Source organism: Leuciscus leuciscus, assembly GCF_965113295.1.
Source record: "Leuciscus leuciscus genome assembly, chromosome: 14".
NCBI lineage: Eukaryota > Metazoa > Chordata > Actinopteri > Cypriniformes > Leuciscidae > Leuciscus > Leuciscus leuciscus.
The window spans coordinates 27,906,752-27,927,501 of record NC_138738.1 but is presented as its reverse complement, the minus strand read 5'-3'; the positions used below and the strand labels follow the sequence as shown (position 1 = coordinate 27,927,501).

The 20,750-nt window shown below is 44.4% G+C and overlaps 1 protein-coding gene across 2 annotated transcripts in view; it reads left to right on the top strand.

Moving 5' to 3' along the window:
* spega (striated muscle enriched protein kinase a) overlaps window positions 1-20,750 on the top strand; it is a 100,958-nt gene that overhangs the window by 73,265 nt on the left and 6,943 nt on the right. For both annotated transcript variants that reach the window (XM_082136645.1, XM_082136644.1), the window contains exons 16-30: window positions 2,819-2,931; window positions 3,098-3,266; window positions 3,358-3,466; window positions 4,085-4,282; window positions 4,363-4,420; window positions 4,544-4,621; window positions 4,728-4,900; window positions 4,988-5,014; window positions 5,352-5,504; window positions 5,610-5,652; window positions 13,856-13,924; window positions 14,024-16,328; window positions 16,505-16,609; window positions 16,718-16,834; window positions 16,917-17,084. In XM_082136645.1, the coding sequence (XP_081992771.1) occupies window positions 2,819-2,931; window positions 3,098-3,266; window positions 3,358-3,466; window positions 4,085-4,282; window positions 4,363-4,420; window positions 4,544-4,621; window positions 4,728-4,900; window positions 4,988-5,014; window positions 5,352-5,504; window positions 5,610-5,652; window positions 13,856-13,924; window positions 14,024-16,328; window positions 16,505-16,609; window positions 16,718-16,834; window positions 16,917-17,084 (3,885 nt within the window). The remainder of the gene's footprint in view (window positions 1-2,818; window positions 2,932-3,097; window positions 3,267-3,357; window positions 3,467-4,084; window positions 4,283-4,362; window positions 4,421-4,543; window positions 4,622-4,727; window positions 4,901-4,987; window positions 5,015-5,351; window positions 5,505-5,609; window positions 5,653-13,855; window positions 13,925-14,023; window positions 16,329-16,504; window positions 16,610-16,717; window positions 16,835-16,916; window positions 17,085-20,750) is intronic.

The following is a 20,750-nucleotide window of genomic DNA, read 5'->3' as shown; positions in this document are numbered from 1 at the left end:
AATAATTAATGAATAATTTCCGGCTATTGTGAGAATAACGTGATTATGTAATCAATAGAAAGGTAACTGTTTGTTTGATTACAAGTATTTTAAAATGTAATATAATCTAATTACTTATTTTTTATAATCTGATTATGTAATCCAGGTGTAATCAGTTACTACCAAGCACTACCCCTACACATTCACTTGTAGTATAGTTGTGGTACATACGAAAAACGTAGTTGTAAACTAGTTGTTTACTCAAAGTTTACTACTGTTACACTTAAAGTATATTTAAATTAATACTTTTATACTCTAAAAAGTGGGCCAATTTAGTCCCAAGTAGTACTACTACTTAATTGATATTAGTATACTTACTACATAAAGTATACTGAAAAAATATACTTGAACTTTACTTGAGTTCATACTTAATAAAATTAACTAAAAGTATACTTATTGTTGGTTAGGGAAGTCATTGACTGAAACAATCTTTTCAAGTACATTTATCGTATGTTTTATGTATGAAATGTTTGTAAGGCTAACTTATAGTGCTTTCGAATCTTATGAAGTATGAAATAACAGCTATAAATATCAAATCAATTGTACAATCAAATAGACCTATGGTAATAGGTAAAACCATAAAAACCATAAGGTTTTTAGCTAAAACCTACCCCCATCCCCAAATTTTACTCTAATAAAATTAAAATCTACTGTAGAGTTTCATAATTAATATACTTTAAGTACTGAGAAAAAGCAAACAGGAGGACTTATCTGGTGATCTATGTAATATGATCTGTATGCCTTATCACAAGGTGGTAATAGTGAAGCTTAAAAAGCAAGGAGAGTGAAGTAGAAGAAGAGCAGTACTACAGATGACATCAATGGGTGCTTCTCAATATCCCTCCTCGTTTCCTCACTCCCTCCATCCTCCATCCTATGACCCGGAAACCGATCGAGCTCAGCCATCTTGAACGACATCTCAATTCTCTAATTGCTCCGCGAGGAGGCGAGGAACGAGGAGTGAGGAGTCTTCAAGAGGAGCTACAGTATGAGCGAGGATGCACAGGTGTATTTTGCGGGAGAGTTGTATCGACTAAACATGACGCACGGATACATTGTCCTCCCACTTCACATCGGTCACAATAATTTAATTCATACTTTACCTTAGCAGTTTATATAAACCACACATCTCACATAGCCTATTTCAACAGGTTGTCTTGCTTTATTATTATTTATTTTGAATTTCTTAAATAACCAAACTTCAACATAAGGGCAGATCCTTTGAGCGCTGCTGATGATTCTGTGAAGTGACGCGTGATTGATCAAGTATTCCAATGTATAAATAAGCTTTCCTTCAATTACTCCGTCCTCCTTTTCTTTCCTTGCAGCCTTCCCTCGCATCCTACAGGGGGTTGAGCTGAGAAGCGATGAAGGAAACGATGCACAAATAAGAATTGAGAAGCACCCAATGATTCCAGAGGAAGGGGCTCTGATTACATCGCCTAATTGGCTGTTTCATTGTAGAGCGTAACCTGTAGTAGGGGTGGTTTGTGGGTACTGCAGGATGCAGTTGGACACACTTCTATACAATCATTAGAATGCAATGCTTTTCAGATTATGCACTCTAACAGACATCTTTGTATGATGTGTGATTATTAAGCATTTGTTGTAAAAACGTTCCATCGCGTTCAATCTAAATTTGGTCCAAAATTTAAAGCAAGTTAAATAAAAAGGTAGATTGGTCTAATTTGAATTGAAAAAGGGTGATTGCCCCTTGTAATGTTGCTGAGGAAGACAGACGAAGACGAGGATCTAAACGCAGGGTGATTTAATGAAGTAACACAAAACAGAGAACACAGAACTCAAAGAACAAAACCTTGGGAATCACAGAGAGATACAACCATTACACATACAACAACTGACAAAGTAACAAGTGAAACACAAGGGCTATATACACAGGGACCAACAAGCTAAACAAGATAACAAGGGGGTGTGGCTAATTAGAAACACCTGGGAAGACTAATAAACTAGAAAACTACAAAGGACTACAAAACATGGCACAGAACAGGAAATAAGTCCTCACAAGATAAGGGGGAACACAAGACAGGAAGCATGACAGCCCTTGGTTAAAACTGCAAGTTAGTCAGACTAGTTCTTAAGACACAGTCTTAACATAGTGCCTGTGTTTATGCAACTGTCTTGTAAGCTTTTCTTTTCTTTTCTTCAAAATAAGATATTTAAATAATCTTTAAAGATTTTTTTTTTTTTTTTTTTTTTTTTTTTTTCAGTACAAGGTAGCATACAATCTCTTGTGTGTAGGTGATAATTCTTCTGAAAAGAGCATGCATTTCATGATGGTCCAGGCTGGTATAGTGCTGGTCTATTTTGTGAACCAGAATAGTCATGCTGTTCTCAAGCAAAACTGAGCTGGTGTAGCTGGTCCACCAACACTCCCAATTCCCATGCTGGGGACTATTGTATCTCATACCTTATGATGGCGACCAGCAATGCTGGATTTTTCAGCAGGGAGAATCACTTTTCATGATGAGAAATAATCAAAACATTGCTTAACTTGTGTATGATCCAATAAAATCAAACTTCATAAGTCATGGGACATAAAGGGTAAAAGTTATATAATAAACTGTTTGTATAATCCAGTATGACAACATGTCAATAACATCAAAACTCTCATGACATCATCATACAAGCATCACACATTATTTTCTGGGGGCGAATTAATCCTTTAATTTCTTCGTACTTGAGTATTGATTGTCTGCATTGATCCTGCTTCAGGTATTGAGTTTTTAAGTTGTTTTTAAATTGTTTATTTGGTGTCCAGTGCCCCCTACATTTGAGATCATCATGGAGGACTTGGATGTCTGTGTGGGGGAAACATCTCGTTTAGCTGTTGTTGTAGATGGAAAACCTGACCCTGACATCCTCTGGTTCAAGGTACGTTTACACTCTTGAACATGTTGATTTCTATAGTCGTGAGAATGTGAATGTCTATAATTGAAATTCACTGGATATATTTATATATATTATTATATATATATATATTATAATTTTTTTATTTTTTTTTTGCTGTCCTTGATGATTTGTTCTGTTTGACTTTCAGGATAGTATTCTTCTTGTAGAAAGCAGTCGTTTTACCTTTGTGTATGATGACAGAGAGTGCTCGCTTGTTGTTCTCAATGCTCAGCCTGAGGATGTGGGGGTTTACACTTGCACTGCTAAGAACATGGCTGGGTCAGTGTCCTGTAAGGCTGAGCTTACTGTCCATACTGGTAAGTTATACAAATTAGTTTGAATATGGCTAGCCTCGCCAAAAGCAGTTCTAGTGAATAACTCAAGGTTTATATATATATTTATTCACAGCCAAAAATGTGGAGGAGGAAGAAGAAGAGCAAATGGAAGATGAAGGCACAATTCTTCGGAGGATGCGTAGGCTGACTGATTACTATGACATACACAAAGAGATTGGCAGGTCAGATACCATACAAGAAGGACACTGCTATTATTAGTAGTGATGGGAAGTCCGGTTCTTTTCCGTGAACCGGTTCTTTCGGACAGTTCGTTTCAATGAATCTGTAAAAAAAACGGCTCACCAGTTCTTTTACGTCCTCACGTAATGACGTCAATTCTATCACCCAATTCTAACACGCTAGGTGCACTGGAACAATCCTTCCTAAAACGCATTAAACTTTCGTTTACAAAGAAACCACAGAACCTACCACAGAAACCGAAAATTCTCGGGCCAGCAGCATGTGTCCAAATTTCAATCTTAACCGTTCTATTTCATCAGAAACGATCTGAAAACAGGGCTTTAAGTGTAAAATACCGAACTTGCCCTTTAAGGTGATGAAGTTACACATTACTACATGTACTTACTATAGTAATAACATTAAAGTATGCATAATTACAAGTTACTAACCCTAAACCAAACCTTAACCATAACTCTATAGTAAGTACATGTAGTTAATTAATCTACTTAGTAGCCTACTTATTTAAGTACAATGTAACTACATCACCTTGAAATAAAGTGAAACCGAACACTGTGTATATTTGGATCTGACAGGTCTGTAATGTCTTCATGTGTTCACAGAGGGGCTTTTTCATATGTCAAGCGAGTGACACAAAAAAAGGGCCAATCATTTGCAGCAAAATTCATTTCAGTGCGGGCAAAGAGAAAGACTTGTTCCCTGAGAGAGATGACCCTCCTGTCAGAGTTAGACCATGAGAAGATCATCCACTTCCACGATGCTTTTGAAAAGAGGCATGTAGTGGTCATTATTACTGAACTGTATCCTTTCCCTCTGATTAATGATCCTTTTTTAATAAGAAGCTGTTTGCTTGCATCATTATCCTTAAATGATTATAAAGGTGCCACGAAGAGCTTCTGGAAAGAATAACAAAAAGAACTACCATCTTAGAATCTGAGGTTGGTGTTTGAAGTGTGTATTCAGTTAAAATGAGTTGCTGCTGATTGATGCTAAAACAATGTAAGTAAATTACTTACAGATTAATATATTCCATAGAATTAATGTTTGTGTTCTATGTGCAGGTTCAGTCTATCATACGACAGCTACTTGAGGGTATCGCCTATCTTCACCATAATGACATAATTCATCTCGATATAAAGGTCATCAGATAAAACTGTATAATTTACTAAACGCTTTACTAATAATTTTAAATTACTGTTTTGACTTTTCAGAGAACAGTAATTATACAGTATGTGTGTATTTCAGCCTGAAAACATTCTCATGGCAGACCAGAAAAGTGATCACATTCGTATTTGTGATTTTGGCAATGCTCTGAGAGTCAAACCAAATGAAGAAATGTACTGCAAATATGGCACACCAGAATTTATTGCTCCTGAGATTGTAAACCAATCCCCCATCTCTAAATCTACAGACATTTGGTAAAAGACCATCAAATCACCTAACTCTTTGACAGTTGGTTAAACTTTCATTCTCTATATTTTCTAAAACAACCTTTCTCTCCATAGGCCAGTGGGTGTCATTACTTATTTATGGTATGTATAGCCTATTTGACGATGACATCACGGTTTTCTCCAGAGCGGCTACAGTATATACAGTATATAAATGAACTAAATTAATAACTTTTTTACAACAAAAATGAAACATCACAGAACTAACTTAAGCTGGACTGTGACGCTATTTTCTTCTGGAAACAAACTTTGTTGCATTATTTTCCTTTTATTTCTATAAAGCTGCTTTTGAAACAATCTGTATTGTAAAAAGCACTATTTAAATAAATGTTACTTGAATTGACTTGACTTTGAACTCTCCACTGACAGAATTTTGCATTCAACATGTGTAACATGTCTTTATCTTTCACATAATTCACAGCCTAACAGGAGTTTCCCCATTTGCTGGGGAAAATGACCGTGACACTCTGCTGAACATCAGGAATTATAATGTTGCATTTGAGGAAAGCATGTTCAAAGACCTTTACAGAGAAGCAAAAGGGTTCATCATAAAGCTCCTTGTACCAAACAAACTGTAAGTGTTTATTGCACCACAATTGTTGGTAAAATATGTCTGACGGTTGTAATTGTCATGAAGTTATGCTCTCTTTAATGTAATGTTCAACCATTTGTACTTTAGGAGACCTGATGCCACAGAATGTCTTTTTCATCCGTGGTTCAAGGTATGATAGAATATTAACAAACAGGCTGCAGTACCGATTAATGCAGTAAAACAAATTATTCATACACACTTCAGTTCATCACTTTTTGTAACTTTGACTCGACTCCTACCAACAGAAGCTGTGTACAAAATACAAAGCTGCCATTCAACATAACAAAACAGAGATACTGTGCCTTGAAATATCTAATACCTTAATGCAATCTGCTAGCAATCACATCACTACACGGCACACGCTAATTGCATCTGCAGCCAATGGGCTTGCTTGCTTAACATTTACAACCCCACTTCCGGAAAAATTTGAACATTTTGTAAAATGCAATAACATTCGTAATCTGGGATTTGTTCATTCTCTTGAACCTTTTTTGTTTACTGACAAAAGTACAAAGAAAAGGTGTCTTTCGAAAGGGAACTCGCACTGCGTCAAAGCGCTAGGGGAACGCCTCAGCGTGACTGATGACTGAAAACACTGTACGAACACGACAATCGTATTAGCCGGCGTCAGCCATGACGTCATGCTCTAGCGCGAACAGGAAGTATAAAAGGACGCCTAGAGAACATGTCATCCTCTTTTTCGTCTTCAGGGACTGGTTTACTGACACTGTGAGTAAAACGAAACTATGGCAACAAGGGAAGTGTGCCGACCCGTGTGAGAGGTTTCTCACACCTGGTGACACTCACTACCGTTTGCCGAGGCAGCGCGTAGATTACGAGCCCACTCTGCAATAAAGATTCTGTGACTAGGATCTCCCGTTGCTGAGGCAGCGTAGATTAAAGGTCTGCATTGCAATACAGAATCTATAGTGACTCGGATCTCGCGTTTGCCGAGGCAGCGCATAGATTACGGGTATACTCTGCAATAAAGATTATGTGGGTGCTGGCTGTGTTCATTGAGAAATATCCCGACGCACAAAAAAACCCCACAAAAAAACGTGCGTTTTCGGGTGTTTCAGCCTCACGCCCGTTGACTTTTTTCGAGAGAGATGAAAGCCAAGTATATTGTGAACGACTCGAATCTCGCGTTCGCCGAGGCAGCACGTAGGTTATGGGTCTGCAATTAAAGGGACACACACGATCTGTGAATCAATACTGTTGACTTTCTTCTCGAGGGATGAAAGCCAAATATATTGTAACGGCTCGAATCTCGCGTTTGCAGAGGCAGCGTGTAGATTACAAGACTGTATAAATAAATTATATATGTATTTATATTCTGGTTAACGGCTGTTCCCCTCCTGGATAGGATTGGTTTCCCTTACGGTGTGGTGAGATTGCTATAGGGACTCTAAAATCGGGTTGTGGTATCCATACCTTTGAGCTGGTGCTCAGGCAGTGGCCGTAGGGAGGAATGCTACTGTTAGCCTGACGTTTAAGCAGTAAGGGGCTTTAACTTTGAGTTAATGTGTTTGTGCTTGTACAGCCATAATAAAGCATCCCCTCAGCATGGCAGCGTGGGTATCTCGTTCCCCTAGCGTTTTGACGCAGTGCAAGTTCCCTTTCGAAAGGGAACGTCTCAGGTTACGACTGTAACCTATGTTCCCTGAGAACAGGGAACGAGACACTGCGTCTCGTCGCCATGCCTCCGGTCTGCTTGTACAGTCCCTTCAGACGAAGATTGGATGACATGTTCTCTAGGCGTCCTTTTATACTTCCTTGTCGCGCTAGAGCATGACGTCATGGCTGACGCCGGCCAATACGATTGTCGTGTTTGTACAGTGTTTTCAGTCATCAGTCATGCTGAGGCGTTCGCCTAGCGCTTTGACACAGTGTCTCGTTCCCTGTTCTCAGAACGTTTTCCAATATTTTCACTGAACAACATAATTGTATTTTGTAAATATAAACACATTGTGATATTGATGGCTGCAACACACAACAAAAAAGTTGGGACAGAGGCAAAAAAAAAAAAAAAAGTGAAAAGATTCCACTGAAATTACCTGGAACAATTTGTCCCAGGAACTTTTTTCAGGGAATCCAGAGAAATCTCAGTCTGTGTAGGGCAAGGCAAGAGACCTCCGTTTAATGTGCGTGACCTTTGAGCCCTCAGACGGCATTGCATGAGAAACCATAATGCTACTCTGTTAAATACTGCCACGTGTGCTCAGGAGTACTTTAGAAAACGTAACCTCGGTTCTCTCTAGAAGAGGGAACGAGTACTGCGTAAGTATCTTACGCTAGGGGAAAATCCCTTTTCCGCGAGATATTGAAGCCAAAAAATTATCCTTAATTTTGTATTATTGTAAAACGCGTAATAGGCTTGTGTGCCTATTGGCTGTTCTGCGGCAACTGCAGCAGCCTATCGAGCGAGGCCTAGCGTGACGTCAGACCCAATGAGGGTGCTTCGCACCCACTGCGTCACGTCCCGCCGAAACGGGCGTGGCTTAGGCCTATAAATACAGCTCGCAGGCAGCTGATATCTGGTTTTTCATCGCCGAAGCTAACCAGAGCGTGTGCATGAACGGCAAGATATGCAGTACTCGTTCCCTCTTCTAGAGAGAACCGAGGTTACGTTAGTAACCGAGTACGTTCTCTTACGAGAGGTCTCTCGTACTGCGTAAGTATCTTACGCTAGGGGACCCAATGTAAAACGTCGTGCGTGCTGGGATCTGACACCAAAGACCCGAGGGCGAAAGCCCGGGGTTCATATAGTGCATAATCACCAGGGGAACTCACAGGGAGTCCGGGAAGAGGGAGGGGCGGAGCCGCGCTCTTCCACATATAGCAGCGTCCCTTAGACGCAAATTACATCATACAGACAGGGCGGAGTACGGCCTGAGCTGATGGGAAATTGTGGGTCTTATTTATTTGCCCATAAGCATTTTGCGGTCGATTAGCGGGCAGTGCTCATCGAGCAGTGCTCAGCAGACAGTATTCTGAACCGATAGCATCAGAACAGACAGTACTGGTATATTTATACCGACAACAGCCTGGCCTGTACGGCGGGAACCTCTAGGTTATAAAACCTTATAAATGTAGACGGGGAGGCCCAGCCTGCCGCCATACATATATCTTGCAAGGCAATCCCACTTGACCAGGCCCACGACGAAGCCATGCTTCTCGTGGAGTGCGCTCTGACACCCAACGGGCACTGCATACCCTTGGAAGTGTACGCCAGCGCATGGCGTCAACTATCCATCTGGATAGGCTCTGTTTCGACGCGGCTAGTCCCTTGGAACGTCCGCTGAACGAAACGAAGAGCTGCTCCGTCTGTCTGAAGACAGATGAGCGAGACACATAAGCTCTTAATGCCCTGACTGGACAAAGGAAGCTTGCGTCTCCTTCCTCGTCAGAGACCGGTAGGGCTGACAGGGAAATGACCTGCGCCCTAAACGGTGTGTTGAGGGATTTTGGAACATAACCGTGCTTAGGTTTGAGTATAACTCTTGAGTCATTAGGCCCAAACTCCATGCACGTCGCGCTGACTGAGAGCGCGTGTAAGTCCCCTATGCGCTTCACCGAAGCGAGAGCCAGAAGAAACACTGTATTGAAAGACAGGTGTTTAAGATCAATCGTCTGTAAAGGCTCGAATGGGTCACCTTTCATGGCCTCCAGTACCACAAAAAGGTCCCATACAGGGACTGAGGGAGGTCTGGGAGGATTCAGTCCCTTAGCTCCTCTAAGGAAGCGGATGACTAAATCGTTCCTTCCTATTGACTGACCAAGCGTTGTTCTTGAGAACGCTGCTATGGCCGCCACATAAACTTTGAGCGTGGAAGGGGACCTGCCCTTGTCCAACAGCTCTTGTAGGAAGGAGAGAACCTCCGTCACCCCACAGTCTGGGGGCGACACGCCACGAGCTGTGCACCAGCTAGAGAACACTGACCATTTCGAGGAATAGAGACGTCGCGTAGACGGAGCTCTGGCCTGCGTGATCGTGTTTAACACTCCGCTTGGGAGGTCAGCGGGTACCCGTTGATGGCCCAAACATGAAGGGACCACAGCTCTGGGCGCGGATGCCAAATCGAGCCCTTGGCCTGAGAGAGGAGGTCCCTCCTCACTGGCACTGGCCATGGGGCAGTGCTCGCTAGCTGCATCAGAACTGGGAACCAGGGTTGGTTTTTCCAGAACGGCGCTACGAGTAGCACTGAGCATCCTTCTTCCCTGATCCGCTCTATCACCTGAGGCAGGAGAGAGACGGGAGGAAAGGCATAGAGCGGGCGGCGGGGCCATACATGAGCCAGCGCGTCCCTGCTCTTGGAGAAAAATTCCAGACAGTGAGCGTTTTCTTGAGACGCGAACAGGTCTACTTCCGCTCTGCCGAATTTCTTCCACAGCAGCTGGACTGTCTGTGGGTGTAGAGACCACTCGCCTGTCGGAACATTGTTCCTGGACAGTCTGTCCGGTCCTACGTTTAGGAGCCCTGGCACATGCACTGCTCTCAGCGAGAGCAGGTTGCGCTGAGCCCACACCAGGAGGCGTTCTGTCAGCCTGTGCAGGTTTCGGGACCTGAGGCCGCCCTGGCGATTTATGTAGGACACCACTGACATGTTGTCCGAACGGACCAGGACGTGGTGTCCTCGTATTTGGGGACAAAAACGCGTCAGCACGTTGTCTACTGCCAGCATTTCGAGGCAGTTTATGTGCAGAAGCTTCTCCCGTTCTGACCATTGGCCGAAGAACGGTCTGCCCTCGAGCAGCGCTCCCCATCCCGAGGTGGATGCGTCCGTAGACACCACCTTCACACTCGAGGAAGTCCCCAGGCTTACACCTGATTGGTACCAGTCGTTTGAGCTTGCTGCGCGCTGAATGTCTAGCACGCGCTGTGGTGACAGTCGCGCTATCATAGACAGCGAGTTCAGTTCTGTGCCCAGAAAAGATATTATCTGTCTGGGGGACAGAGAACTCTTCGCCCAATTGACTCTGAGACCCAGATTCTCGAGGTGATCGAGTAAAATGGTCCTGTGCTCTATGAGCATCGAGTGAGATTGAGCTAGAATCAGCCAATCGTCCAAGTAGTTCAATACTCGCATGCCCTGTAGCCTGAGGGGTGCGAGCGCTGCGTCCATGCACATCGTAAATGTACGGGGTGCTAGGGACAAGCCGAACGGTAGGACTGTGTACTGATATGCCTGGCCCTCGAGGGCGAATATCAAATATCGCCTGTGACGTGACGCTATCTGTATTTGAAAATACGCGTCTTTCAGATCTATTGACACAAACCAATCTCCTCGGCGAATCTGCGCGAGGATTTTTCTGGTCGTGAGCATTCTGAACTGTCGCTTTGCAAGCACTCTGTTCAGTTGCCTTAGATCTAGTATGGGTCTGAGACCCCCGTCTTTTTTCGGTACCAGGAAGTATCTGCTGTATAGCCCTCCTTCGCTCTGAGCTAGAGATAACGGCTCTATGGCCCCTTTGCTCAATAGTTTCAAAATTTCGGCTCGAAGTAGGTGTGCTACTTCTGTTTTTACCATGGTCTCGACGCGCGTTGCATAGCGACGAGGGCGCCGGCGAAATTGTAGCGAATAGCCTCTTTTTATAATGTCTAGCACCCACTTCGAAATCCCAGGTAGCCTCGCCCATGCATCTGCATGAATGGCTAGGGGTTGAATGCGAAGCGCGCTCTGGTCGCTCAGCGACAGAGGGGCTTCGGTGTGCTGTAACACAAGCGTCGCGCTTATGACATTCGAGGCAGAGGGCGCGCTGATAACAGCGGGCAGATTGCCCGCGCTCGGCTCCTCTGCGGTGGTTAACCGAGAGGGGGAGGGCTGGGCGAGTCCCGTAGGACTTGTCATGTCTGTGTGTGGATGTGGGCGCGGGATAGCGGGCACATTTACCACACCGAGAGCATTGTCCGCCTGAGCAGAGCGAATGCACGTTGGTTTCGTTTTTACAGAAACCTCGAGACATGCAGGACGTAGTGATTGTGGGCACTGGGCAGTGGACACATCTGCTACGTTTAATGCGCAATCGAACTGGTTCGATTTTATGTGCGCGAGCCCTGTGTGACGGGCTGTTCTTGTGTGTAGGAATGGGCACTGGGCAGTGGGCATTTTGTCTACACTCATAACACCATCGGCCGTGGCCGGGACACCAGAAAATACACTCTTTATGGGATTTATCTGGGTAGCCGTAAAAACGGCATTTGTGTGCAGGCAAGCGGTCAGTGGAACCGGCTTGTTGACTGCAAAATACACTGGAACAGTCACATTTCTTGGAACTGAACGAGCGATGAGTTTTGGTGGAAGTCCGGCCGCAGCGGGACTTGGACACCGTCGTTTCCCTAGGCGTGCTAGGACGACTTCGGGGCCTCAGGCTTTACCGCAATCCTGGGCCGCGGCCCACACGGGGCGGGGCGGCGGCCAGATGAGCGAGAGCGCGGTCTCGCGCTTCGGGCCTGTCGGCGCTGCGAAGTGGCGGCGGTGGGCAGAGGCTGAGGCTGTGAGCTCTGAGCAGACAGTTTCGTACGGCCTGCTGCAGAACTGGAGCGCTTCGGCAGGAAGTGCTTCATAGCCTGTGACGCTTTCTGTACCTCAGTGAATCTTTCCGCGAAATCTTTGACGGAAGTTCCGAAGAGGCCAGCGGGAGAAAGCGGAGCGTCGAGGAACGCGGCGCGCTCAGACTCAGACATCTCAGAGAGCGTTAGCCATAGGTGTCTCTCAGTCACAGTGAGAGAGGCCATGCTCCGTCCTATGGCCTGTGCAGCAGACTTAGTAGCGCGGAGAGCGAGGTCCGTAGCACTTCTCAAGTCTGGCACGCAAATTGCATCTGGTCCATTCTCGTCCAGCTTTCGGAGGAGATCGGCCTGGAAAATTTGCAGTGTGGCCATAGTATGCAGCGCTGACGCAGCCTGCCCAGCGGTGGAGAAAGCGCGACCGAGCAGGGTTGACGTCATGCGGCAAGCTTTTGAAGGTAGAGCCAGCTTAGCGCGCCGTCCAGCGGAGGGCGGGCAAAGGTGGGCTGCTATCGCTTCTTCGATCGGCGGCAGCGAATGGTAACCTCTGTTTTTAGCATCGTCAACAGCGGAGAATGCTAGCGAAACAGAAGAGCGCATTCTAGCTGAGAGGGGGGCGTTCCAAGACTTAGCGACTTCTTCGTGTAACTCAGGAAGAAAGGGCGCTGGTCTGGACGCAGGCGAAGCACGCTCCCCGGGAAGAAAATATCCATCCAGCCGGTTGTGAGCAGGCTGTTCAGGCGTAGACCACTCGAGGCCGAGGCTCGCCGCGGCCTGTGCGAGTATGCGCATCAGCTCTGACTCGATGCTAGCTCTTTTGCCTGACGATGCGCGGACAGAGGGCGCGAGATCCACAGAGCTCGCCCAATCCTCACTGCCCGATGCCAGGAGAGAGCAGGAATCATCCTCCCCCAATGCGGCTTTCTCATCAGCGTCATCGACGGAAGCGGCGGCAGATGGCGGCCGCTGTCCGTCAGGAAGAGACACTGACGAAGCCGGTGAAGCTGGCGGGCGAACCAGCGAGCTTTGACGGGTGGGGGAAGGTTCCGGGACCCGCTGAGCACGGCGCGTTTTTACGGCGCGGCACTACAGCGGGCGGAGGTGCAGTCTCAGTGAAATATGCCAGGCGAGTCCTCAGAGTCGCCATAGGCAGTAGCTCGCAGTGATGGCAGCCGCCGTCAGCGAGCGCGAGAGCTGCATGATCCTCACCCAGGCAGGAAACGCAGATAACGTGGCGGTCCCCGTCGCTGAGTGTGGCTCTGCACGATTAAGGATACCAATCAAGTGTAGGTCAAGTGACACAGTGGTAAACATGCCTCTGTCCTACCTGGTTTGGAGTGTGTAGCAGCCACTAAAATCAAAACTTGTTTATATTTTCTATAGAAATATTTTCTTTGTACATTTGTCAGTTAAATAAAGGTTCAAGAGAATTATCAAATCACAGATTCTTGATTTTATAGCATTTTACAAAATGTCCCAACTATTCTGGAAATGGGGTTGTAAATAATTTGGTTCTGTGTTTGCAGTAAACAAGTCTTGCAGCATGCTATCAGAAACCCACCACCTCCTCCAGCTCTAGCCCTATAGGTCTGCTATTGGTAATGTCATGTATGCTATTTGTATGTCACATGCTTACAGCAGCTTGCCTGTGCATGTACTGGCAGTAGCAAGTCTCTGTAATTGCTCTGCAGCAACAGCATAGCAGTTCTATTTTGCAAAGACCAAATATATTAACATTGTCATATCCATTACCATGGTAAAGTATTCCAAGAGTTGTCATGCTTTAAATGTTTAAACAATCTAATTGTCATATTTTCCTTAGTCACTGACAAAAGGAAAAAGCATCATCACAACATCACATAAGCAAGTACTAGCCCGACGGAAATGGCAGGTAAGCAATAATAATAATAATAAATAAATAAAAAAACATTTAAAAAACTTAACATTTAAAAAAAAAAAGTTCATTACCTTACTTCTTTTTACATTTCAGTGTTCACTTATTAGATACAAGTCTAAAATGGTGATGAGATCCATATCAGAATTGCTGGATGACACTTCAAGCCATGTGTCCCTTGCTGTGCCTAGAAACCTTAAAGACTGCTCACCACCTCCATCGTCGTCCTCCGACTCAGATGAGGACACTGATGAACTTCCTTTCATCCCTATGCCCCACACAATGATGTTGTTTTCTGGTTCCTGGATGTCTCTTACTGAGATTCACGAGGATGATGATAATGTCATCAGAGGATCCAATGATACCTACCAAAAAAACAGTAATTGGCTCGAAGACATCACAGAATGTCAGGCAACTGATCGACAGGAGAATGTAGACCACCTGGAGGTTGCAGAAAGGACTGAACACTTGAAAGAATCCTTGCAAAGGGGTGACAGTGTAGAAGCTGAACAGGTAGCAGCCAAGTCTAGAAGAGAGCTGATGCGAAGAGGGAGTTCTGCTGACAGTGCACTTCTACTGCAGATCACACCTGAAGATGGTAATTTGAATGATAATACAAAGGAAAGCCAAAAGCACATGAAAAAGGCAGTTTCCATGGAGCTTCCACACAGGAGCAGTAGTCCAAAGACAGGCAAGCTGAGCAAGGAAGACTATGCTCTAAAACTTGATCTTATGAGGCAGAGGTTGCTAAGAGGGGGCACTGTTGACAAGAATATGAGTGGTCTTCGTGGCCCCCTGCTTGAGACACTGGGTGTTGATGATGACAGGCGAACTGCCTCTTTGGATCGTAACTTCAGACATGCCAGGTTGAGTGCTTCAGGAGTTTCTCAGGCATTCACCACTGACAGTCCTAGGGAAACAAAAACTGTATCCAGGAATAGGTCTCCTTTAAGGGAGGGAAACTCAGAGTCAATTTCACTACATCGGAGATCTGGAGCCCCACTAGAGATTCCCTCCCTTTTTCTGGAAGCAAAATCTAATATCACAGATCAAACCAAGGCTGGTCCGACGCCTGTGTTTCCAAGAGAAATTTCTTCCCAGCCACCAACTCCAGACATGGATAATAAACAAGTGTCTAAAGAAGAAGAGGCTATTGGTAATGTCCATATAATAAATACCTCCCAGCCTGAATCTATATTAGATGACACTGAGAAGGAGTTAGAGAAGATGGAAGAACACACATTCTCTCAAGACAGTGTGAAAGGAAAGATTAATAAAAGTACAAAATTTTGTCTTGATATACTTCCACATGACATGTCCTCAAATTATTCAAGTAAAGTGCAGGTAAATGGAAAACAGGCATCCTCTCTCTCAGTGCTACCCACCCCTATCTTGAAAATCTCACAGCCAGATAATCAACCTACCACTGGACATCCAGTTGTTTTTGCTGCTGCTTCGTCTGCAAACCAGCCAACTCTTAGAACCGATATCAAAGATATTGATTCAGAGGAACTTTTTGAGGCAAGATTTAAGAAGAGGGAATCATCTTTGACACATGGCCTCAAACGATTAACAATGGCAAAGTCTGAAGAAAATTCGCCAGTTCTTCCACGGAGATCAAATGAAGAGGTTTATCGACCTGGCCCTGTAGGAGCCCCATTGGAGTTTGGACATAGAGGATTACAGGAAAAATCCAAGTCTGTCCAAGACCTCAGGGAGGTGGAGAAAGAATCTGGGCTTGGACTTTTTGGAAGATTCTCTATGCGTGCAAGGAGATTGCAACCCATTCATAAAAAAGGGAAAGACGAGACCTCAGATTCTGTCGCTAACAGACGACGGGTTACCTGGGCTATGGGACGTAGCAAGTCCCTAGACAAAAAAGAAGTTGAGACGGGAAGCTTTGATAACACTATAGATACAAACCAAGCAAATCTTGTGAAAGATAAGAAAGTTGCTGAATTGCCTGTCCTTGCTGTGCAACATAAATTTGAATCTAATGTTTCAGAAATATTTGATAGAGTGCATAGTAAGTCAAAAGACAGAAAGGACAAGGAAACTAGACCCCACGTTGATGCAGAAACTCTAAAAGAAGAGAAGCAATACATCAAAAAAATAAATGATTCCCCAGTTCTGGCATTGCGAAAAAAGTTTGAGTCAAAGGTATCTGGATTTTCTTTAAGAAAACAAAGTCAGCCTGACAAGACGGGGGGAGAAAAGGAAACTAGAAATGAAGGACAGAAAACACCTTTGCTCTCCTGTCATCGCCGCTCTCAGTCTGATGGACTCATTCACAAGAATGTGGACATTCCCAAGAACCAGCTTTCCTCGCATACTGCTACTACATCATCCAAAGAAACACTGAACTACACTTCTAGTAGTACTTCTGTAGAGTCATTTCAGAGTATGTATTATTCAGATTATGCAAAAAAAAAAATTCAGTTATCCAAAACTATTCCAACACTATTCCATACACTATTATAGTGTAACTTTATGAGTTAAGCTTTGAAAACTAATTTATGCAAATTATGAAGAGACATTAACTGCAAAATTGCATTAAAAGCATTTCTTTGTTGACAGCTCCTGAAACTGACATAAGGTCTAGGTGGGACAGATGGGGTTTGTCCAGAAGTAAGAGAGACAGGACACCATCTAAATCAAGTGCACCTGCAACTCCAAAAGAAGGTGAAACAAAAAAAAAATATTCCATTCCTTCTGCTCCTGCTATGCCAAGTGCTACAGTTTTGATCAGCAATTCCAATTAATAATTCATCCTTTTTTTTCTTCTTTCAGATTTTCCTCCAGTTTTCCATATTACACTAAAGGACCATGTTCTTCTTGAAGGAAATCCAGTCACCCTTAGTTGTCTTCCAGCTGGTAGTCCTGAGCCTATAATAGTATGGATGAAAGGTATTTTTCATTCATTGGTTTACTTTTAATTATGAAAAAGGTAGTTCTCCAACAATTTACTTTTCTCCGTTTCTGTTCGTAGATAAGAAACCTTTGGAGATTCATGACAGAATGAGCTTAGTGGCCTGCCCAGATGGAAGGCAACTTTTGATGATCATGAAGACCTCTAAGAAGGATGCTGGAATCTATGAATGTGTAGCCACTAATAACTTGGCTTCTGCAACTAGTTCCTGTATTCTTTCCTTAGCCTGTAAGCTATGGAAGATTGCTTACTATTTAGTATCCACCTTTTTCCTACGCCCTATGATGCTTTGCGCAAATTATACGAGTAACTTCCGTTAAACTGTAAACAATCAGTGAAAGGTTTGCTCTATCAATGCAATAATACGCCTACATTTAGATTTAGTTTCTCTTGGTCTGACGTCAGAAAAGGAGGAGGACAAAATGCCTGCAGTACTATAGGCCTAACAGTGTTAGCAGGGACCTTAGGAACATAGCCCGGCCTAGGATGTAGAAAAGCCTTTACCATGCCAGGCGAGAATTCCAGGCACGAAGGAGAAACCGAGAGAGCTTGAATGTCTCCAATTCTTTTGAGAGACGAGATAGCAAGCAGAAAGATTGTCTTAAAAGTAATGAATTTCTCAGAAACGTCTTCAATAGGCTCAAACGGAGCTAGGGAGAGGCCTTCTAATACAATGGCCAAATCCCAGGTCGGCACCCTCGTGCATACTGCTGGCCTCAGTCTCAAAGTGCCACCAAGGAAACGTGTTATAAGTGGGTGTCTCCCCAGAGAAACTCCACTCAAAGGGGGGTGGTAAGCAGCTAGTGCGCCACATACACCTTAAGTGTGGAGGGGGATAGCCCTGCAGAGAAGCGTTCCTGCAGGAACTCCAGCACTGCACCCACCGGGCAGTTAACCGGGTCCAACTGGTGTTCTCCACACCAAGAAATGAAAAGTCTCATCTTCAAGGCATGTAACTTCCTCGTGGACGGAGCTCTGGAGTGGAAGATGGTCTCAACAACCTCAGTTGAGAGACCAGAACTCATGAGCTGGGCCCCCTCAGAGGCCAAGCCCACAGTTTCCACAGTTCTGGGCGGGGGTGAAGAATCGACCCACTCGCCTGAGAGAGTAGGTCCCTCCTGATCAGAATCTCCAGAGGAGAGCCGTCGAGGAGAGACATTAGGTCCGCAAACCATACTCAGGCCGGCCAGAACGGGACTACCAACAATAGACTGACCCCATAACTTGTCAATCAAACCCTTTCCAGAACTCCTGGGAGCAGAGCAATCGGGGGAAATGCGTACAGATGTGACCTCGGCCACACCTGCACCATAGCGTCCAACCCCAGAGGGGCTGGATGGCTAAGAGAGAACCACAGTGGACAATGTGATGTCTCACTGTTAATAGGGATTAGAAGTGAAAAGAGGAGACAATTACATGTGAAAACAAAACAGGAAAGAGATGTGAGGATTTGGGGAGAAAAAATTGAGATTCAGAGCATTCTAGGGAATTATTCTTGGGATATATATTGTAAATTAAATAATGAGAGCAGACTACAAGTGTGCAGTATGTTGTTCACATTGTTACAGAGAAAAAAAAAAGAAAAAATAATCAGGAGGAAAATAATGCAGCGAATGAAAAGAGCTCTTGCCACAGATATTCTTGTGATATCATGCCACATTAAAATACCAAGCGTTACATTATTCTTCTGATGTCTACAAATAAAACAAAGGAAAACAGATTATTCAATCAAATTGACAGATAAGGGGCCCTATCTTGCACCCAGCGCAATTGACTTTGTACAGCAACGCATGTATCATTCCTATTTTGCACCCGCGCAAAGCGGACTTTTCCCTCCACAGACGCACGTCAGTTAACTAAGAAATACACTTGCGCTCCCGGGGGCGGTTCAGCGCTAAGAGGAGGCGTGTTCCGGCGCAAACGTTCCCTCATGCTATTTTGCAGGTTTAGAAAACAATTCCGCCACTGGGGATATTTTTAATTTAATACTGTGAAGCTGCTTTGATACAATCTGTATTGTGAAAAGCGCTATACAAATAAACTTGACTTGACTTGACTGACCGAAAAAATCTAGTTTAAAGTCAGTGGCGCGTTGCGCATGTTATTCATATGCTATTTTGAGGGCGCATGCTTGGTCATAATCAATGTAGCGTGTGCACAACGCGCATACACTTTGATTCTCTCATCTACACAGAAGCAGCAGTTTTAATTTTTTTGCAAATCATACATTATTACGATAGATAGATAGAATCAGAATCAGAATCAGAAGAATCAGAAAGAGCTTTATTGCCAAGTGTGCTTGCACCCACAAGGAATTTTTCTTGGTACTGAAGCTTCCAGTGCACATATACAAATACAAATACAACAAGAAACATAGTAATACAAATTCTAAGAATAAAATATATAAAAAAAAAAAAAAAAATAGTATAAAAAGTAAAAAAAGGGGTCACAGTTGGGTTTAGTCTGAATAAACATTTACAGATTATGAACATATTTACAGTATTTTGAGTAGTATGAATTATAATATAAATATAAATATCACCTGAGTTAGAGAATATTACACTAGACAGTGGGAGTCTAGTGCATGTTACAGATTATGAACATATTTACAGTATTTTGAGTAGTATGAATGATATAAATATAAATATCACCTGACTTAGAGAATATTGCACTAGACAGTGGGAGTATTGCACTTACAGGCATATGCATTGGGGGGCATGTTAAGTGTTCAGAAGGGAAATGGCCTGTGGAAAGAAACTGTTCCTGTGCCTGGATGTTCTTGTGGCCAGTGATCTGTGTCGCCGTCCTGACGGTAACAGTTCAAACAGGGGGTGTCCAGGGTGAGTGGAGTCTGTGATGATTTTACCTGCTCTCTTCCTCACTCTGGAAGAGTACAGGTCCTGGAGGGTTGGCAAGGGGGCACCAATAATCCTCTCTGCAGTCCGGACTGTCCGTTGTAGTCTCCTGATGTCCGATTTGGTAGCTGAACCAAACCAGACAGTGATGGAAGTGCTTAAAACAGACTCAATGACAGCTGAGTAGAACTGGATCAGCAGCTCCTGTGGCAGATTGAACTTCTTCAACTGGCGAAGGAAGTACAGTCTCTGCTGGGCCTTTTTCACAATGGAGTCAATGTGATTTGCCCACTTCAGGTCCTGAGAGATGGTAGAGCCCAGGAACCTGAATGACTCCACTGCTTCCACAGTGCTGTTCATGATGGTGAGAGGGGGGAGTGCTGGGGATTTTCTCCTGAAATCCACAATCATCTCCACTGTTTTGGGTGTGTTCAGCTCAAGGTTGTTATAGCTGCACCAGACAGCCAGCTGTTCAACCCCCAGTCTGTAAGCAGACTCGTCACCATTTTGGATGAGACCGATGACAGTGGTGTCGTCTGCAAATTTCAGGAGCTTGACAGAGGGGTCTTTAGAAGTGCAGTCATTAGTGTACAGGGAGAAGAGCAGTGGGGAGAGAACGCACCCTTGGGGGGCGCCAGTGCTGATGGTGAGGGTCCTGGATGAGAGCTTCCCCAGTCTCACTCGCTGCTGCCGGTCCGTCAGGAAGCTGGAGATCCACTGACAGATTGAGGATGGCATGGAGAGCTGAGTCAGTTTGGCTGTGAGAAGATCAGGGATGATGGTATTGAAGGCCGAACTGAAGTCCACAAATAAGATCCGTGCATAAGTCCCAGGTCTGTCAAGATGTTGCAGGATATAGTGCAGTCCCATGTTGACTGCATCATCCACAGACCTGTTTGCTCTGTAAGCAAACTGAAAGGGATCCAGCAGGGGTCCAGTGATGTCCTTCAGATAGGCCAACACCAGTCTTTCAAACGACTTCATGACCACAGACGTGAGAGCGACAGGTCTGTAGTCATTAAGTCCAGTTATTTTAGTT